This window comes from Diachasma alloeum, unplaced genomic scaffold (genome assembly GCF_001412515.2).
Source record: "Diachasma alloeum isolate Michigan unplaced genomic scaffold, Dall2.0 Dall_scaffold_00753, whole genome shotgun sequence".
Taxonomy (NCBI): Eukaryota; Metazoa; Arthropoda; class Insecta; order Hymenoptera; family Braconidae; genus Diachasma; species Diachasma alloeum.
In genome coordinates this window covers 250480-256079 of record NW_021680883.1, presented here as the reverse complement: position 1 = coordinate 256079, position 5600 = coordinate 250480, and the positions used below count along the sequence as shown (strand labels likewise).

Below are 5600 nucleotides of genomic sequence, written 5' to 3'. Positions count from 1 at the left end.
GAGGTGGCTCGGGGTTTATCGGGGGCCGCGGCTCAGAGTCGCGACCCCAGGGCGCCGGCGCGACCCCACATTATGAGAATCCCCCCTCCCCCCCATGCCGCCCCCAACCCCTGCATGGAGGCAGGAGTTCACCCCACGTAGTCCATAGCCGGTGGGATCGTGCATCAGCATGACTCCAGTCAAGCCCTAGTTGACGGAGAAAAAACCCGGCGTCTCAATTCTATGTCGAACAGCGTTTCATGTTTTTGTGACGCATGACCCCGTGGATTTACTTTTGCCGAGGGTCTGGTCTTGACTGAAGACAATTCTTCAGTTCTTTGGTTGTCTCCGTTATGTTACGCGTTTCCCTTTTCGTTACGCTCGAATGGAGTTGCATCACTTTGTCTAGTCTCACGGCGTACTCTCGCGTCCCTCTGTGACGTGAGAGTAGACGAATAATAAGTTTCACTTTTCGTAAAGCTCAATATGGAGTTGGTTTACTTTGTCTAGGCTCACGGCGTACACTCACGCCCTTTGGGACGTGGCAGTAGACGAATGTTTCACTTTTCGTAACGCGAGAAGTGAATGGAGCCTGTGTACTTTGTCTAGTCTCACGGCACGCAGGCGGAGTCAACCCGTTAGAGAACTATGACGAACGATTTGGTATCTCAATATCGCGTCGGGTGTCTTCGCTATCTGTTACGCGTTTTACTTTTTGTGACGCTCGAATAGAGTTGATTCACTTTGTCTAGTCTCACGGCGTGCCCTCGCGCACCTTCGAGCCATGAGAATAAACGAGTGTTGAATGACTCAGGGTTGCCAGATTTTGGCGATTTATAGCCAAAACCTGTACAATTTTAAATGGAGTGACGTCACGATCTGGTAACACTGTTGAATGTTCGACTTGTCGGAACGCTTAAATGGAATGGGTTGTCTTTGTCTAGGCTCACGGCGCACCTCTGTGACGTGGGAATAGACGAATGTTAAACGTTTCACTTTTCGTAACGCTTGAATCGAGTTGGTTTACTTTGTCTAGTGCCACGGCGCACTTGCGCGCCTTTCTGACGTGAGAATAGACAAATATTAAGCGTTTCACTTTTTCCTAACGCTCAAATAAAGTTGATTTATTTCCATCAATTGTCAATCGTTTTCATCTTTTCAACATTTCCATCTTTCGTAACATCTTCCTCAACGTTCCCTGTTTTAATTTCAGCAAAGACCAATTGACCTTTGGACCTTTCTGATAAACAACTTGCCATCACTCCGGAGACGCCACTATATTAATAAATATCCTTATCAGTAAATATATCCTGCAAATTCCGCTGAATCCACTGTATCATAAATTTTTTTTTATAAATAAAAAACAAGCGCGCGATGAACGAGAAATCCTATTTTCATCTCTTGAAAATCGATTCGCTGTGCGTCAGAATGTCATCTCAGGAGATCAGCGAGACATCATATTACCCTTACATTATCAGGTGTAATGAAAAATATTCTCGCGAGATGGATTAACTCCACTTCGCGATTTCTGATTTTTATGAAAATACACACGCTACGACAATTATCTCGACTACGCGTCACACGTGGCGTTGGCCCACTTTTACTCAGTTGAAAAACCCTTACGTAATGCTGTAACATGCGCGTAATACTCTAGTGAGTTCTTACTTCTATTAATATAAGGAGATCCTGAGATGTTTGATGGTAATGGGGGAATTGAAGAGAACGTCACGTTTACCTTGTTTGTCATTTTATTACGTACATAACTTTGGATTTATCGGTGGTTAACCGAACGAATATTTATGGATAAAAATACGGTTTTTATTATTTTTACTTTGAGAATCCATTTATCTGTCCACTGGCTTCTTCCACTGGGCTAATTGCAGGTGTAACCTTTTGATCGGGGTGTGGCTGACTGCTGACTTCCCTTTTCTCTCATGCCTGAAGAAATCATCGGGGAGATTTTCAGTTTAATGGACTGGTGAAAGGGAATTTCTTAATAATTTCAGTGGATGGAAGAGAGCGAAATAATAACGCGAAAGTTCAGACGAAATTATCTCGATGGGGAGGGGTTTTAGACGAAAACTTTACGGGAACTTTTTGTTGGAAATTTCGTATGCCACAAAAAAGTTCCTATAAAATCTTTTTCTAAAATTAATAGTTTCTGAGATAAATGCGAATTAGCGGAAGCAACAAATGATGAGTGAATTGATGAAATGTCACAAATTCAGGTTTGTTAAATACGAGATTATCTCCATAAGGAGTGGTTTTAGACGAAAACTTTATGAGAACTTTTCGTTGAAAATTTTATCCACTACAAAAAAGTTCTTATGAAATTTTCTCCTACACTCAACCGTTTCCGAGATAAATGCAAACAAGTAAAACAAAAATTTGAATATTCACGTTTCGCTTCGCCACGAAAAAGTTAAATATTTTTTTATCTTACCTCAGTCATTTTGACATCACTGAGAGACAAGATCAGCCCAGAATATATCGTACTCCTTCAGCATACTTCCACTGAAATAAAAAACGATCGATCACTGCCGAAGAACTTAAACCTTCATTACGAAATATTTTCTGCAAAGAAGGCAACCGGTTCCCCTCATTCGTAATCGAATGAACAAGGTCTTTCAACTCGCACTAATATTCAAACATTTCTCAAACGTAAGAATTGTTTCGTCATTACTACTCTGAGTTATGGTAATGAGCGACACGCGACATTTCTCTGGAAACAAATCCGAGGTATTGAATCGAAGGAAGGCAAAAGGTCGAGGAAAACCACCTCTCACTGATAAAATTTCTAGATAAATACATGTTTTTATTTCTAATTTCGATAGTTGTTAACACGCGAGTGTTCAACGACACTTACGTGAAGTATACTTGACCCTGGCCAGTGGTTGGCGCATTCCAAATGAGGGCTGCCTCCTCCTTTTCTTTGGGATCAGCGTGGGTTACTGCGCTGCATTCATCGTGAACTTTTGTGTTCGGGGTGTGGGCAAATGTTCCTATCCAATTGTGGGTCTTTGAGTCCCTCGCTTGGATGAAGAAACCCTTGAAGTAACTACCTCCGCGGAGGGTCACTAACGAAAATCATAGAATGTATTATTCCAGAGCTAATGGTTTTTGTCTCTCCCATTTGGCCCTTGAGAACGTCTGACCCTTCTGATTACTCTCCCCGTTTCTGCTGTTTAACCCTTATGAATATTTGAACCTCCACCTGTCTCTCCCGTTTGACCTTCAAGACTGTTTGACCCGAGAACATTTGACCCTTCGTCGCTTGTTTAAGGGTCAAACGGGAGAGCGGAACCAATTGGTGACTTCACTAGTCTCTCCCATTTGACCCTTGAGAAAGTTTAACCTTTCTGATTACTCTGCTCGTCTCTCCCGTTTAACCCTTAAGAATATTTGACCCTCCACCTGTCTCTCCCGTTTGACCTTCAAGACTGTTTGACCCGAGAACATTTGACCCTTCATTATTTGTTTAAGGGTCAAACGGGGGAGCCGAACAAAATGATCAGAAGAATCAAAATTTCTTGAGGGTCAAATGGGAGGGACAGGGGGAGGGGTCAAGAAGGTCGAACGGGAGAGGCGAGAGCAGTGCCGACTCCACTAGTCTCTCCCATTTGACCCTTGAGAACGTTTGACCTTTCTGGTTATTCTGTCCGCCGCTTCCGTATCAACCCTTAACAATATTTGACCCCCAACCGTCTCTCCCATTTGACCCCTCATCATTTTTCGCAGTAATAGAGATGAAGAAAAAAGTTATCTGAATTTTTCTCTACATTCGCTTTTTGCTACCACTCCACTTTACCCGATTCTCTCCCTTTAAAAACTTTGGTATTGAAAAAAATTAATGTCAAAAGTTTCCAAGACACTTTCAAAACTCAAAAACCCCCACAAATCATCAACGAAGGTCACAGCCTCCAAAACCCCCGATAAATAACTTTCAACTAAATTCTGTCATGTCTCCAACGATTCCATCATTATTACCCAAAAATAAACCTGAAATGTCAGACGCATAATCATCCTGAGGTCGATGAATTTCGTGATCTCATGAATTACGCCCCCCACCATCTTCCGAATGACAATCGATCTCTCACTCAGCCACTATTTCTTTTATTCGCACGAGGAAGTCGTGATTTTCCTGGAGATAATGAAAAGGCTCAATCAATCAGCGATAATTACCCGTGACTTGTGTGCCAGGTGCGTATTGGCGGGATGATTGGACGATTTGATAAGGACTCGTTCCTGCGGGCTGGGGCTTTATCTGTGCATGATACGGCTGATTCGGGCGCTCTTTAACGCATGCATCGACCGGCGCTCCGTCCGGAAAACCATTCACCGTATTTATTGCCACTATCAGTGCGATGATCAGAATCGGTCCGTTTCGTGACATTTTTTCTGATGAATTTAACATTTTTTTTAATTCCCCCCAGCACGCCAATTACAGAATCAACATCAAATAGACAAGTATAATAACGAAATTAATAAAATCAACAGTATCAATCAAAAGTATTGCCACAAATATATCAATCAATAAACTATACTTCATCCAGTGAACCCCTCGTAATTGAATGTCACAATTCCCGAGATGAAAAAAGAACTCGAGAGAATTAAATTGAAAAGGTCACCTGTTCTCTCAGCAGATTTCCGGAGACGTTTGTATCCCAGAATTGGTCTCGAGTCGTCCTCTTGTAAGAACTGCCCGTAGTGAACTGCACGTAGTGAAAACCACGGCCTGCAAACGGGAGGTTGCACGTCAAAGTGATTGCAGATCCCACCATGGAATTCTCGCCCTTCTTTTTCAGGAGTCTTTCATTTTACTTGGGTGTCACTTTCGATAGGAGCGATTGCTCCGCCGACGGGACCTCCACACACCCAGAGAAATAACACATTCTAATCAAATAAAACTCCACTCGTTCCAAGTAGACGATTGATTAGTCTTTATTTGGATCGAGAAAACATTTATTTGAGCAATATTTTCGTTGAAAATTGATAAATATATAAATTGTAGATTTATTTGAATGAAAATGTTTCAATTATATGAAATGAATAATTCATTAATTCCAAATAAAGAACTGATTAGTCTCTATTTGGATCAAGTCAACATATTTATTCGTTTTCTAAAGAAATATTTATTTGATATGAATAAAAATAAGTAAAAATTGAGTTTAAGTTCATTTATTTGATTTAAATGAATTATTCCTCTGGTTTTGTTTTATGTGCAATGACTGTATTAAGATGTATTAGCTGGCAATTCCAGAGTGAGAAATACTGCTCCAGCACTTCAGGCGTTTGCGTCGCCTCTCGTATTTTGACTCGGAATATTCCGCATTATGAAATTCAAATGCCTGTGGAATTGAGGATTGATGCATGTAATGTCTACAAATTGAATGCGGTCGTTTGTTCGGTCCGATTGATTGGGCGTATTGTCACTCCTACAATCCCGTTTGTCAATCGATAAATGGGAGAATTCACCGCACATTTGTATGACTCCGGTTGAATGTGCTATTATGGTCATTCATCGGCACGAGGAATCTATCACTCGTTTTATCTCTCTATATAATAAAAAAATAAGGGCAAAATTTAAGACAATTCAGGCGACGCAAAAATTCAGGCGACGC

The 5600-nt window shown here is 41.4% G+C and overlaps 1 protein-coding gene across 1 annotated transcript; it reads right to left on the bottom strand.

Moving 5' to 3' along the window:
- Positions 1–1709: 1709 nt before the first annotated feature.
- On the bottom strand, positions 1710–4764 carry LOC107044496 (reelin domain-containing protein 1). The gene is made up of 5 exons (XM_015266394.1): positions 4608–4764; positions 4162–4377; positions 2846–3056; positions 2423–2493; positions 1710–1917 (listed from the first exon to the last, which is right to left on the bottom strand). Exons 2-4 carry the CDS (start codon positions 4370–4372, stop codon positions 2439–2441), a joined length of 477 nt encoding a protein of 158 aa, XP_015121880.1. The 5' UTR covers positions 4373–4377; positions 4608–4764; the 3' UTR covers positions 1710–1917; positions 2423–2438.
- Between the last annotated feature and the right edge of the window lie 836 nt (positions 4765–5600).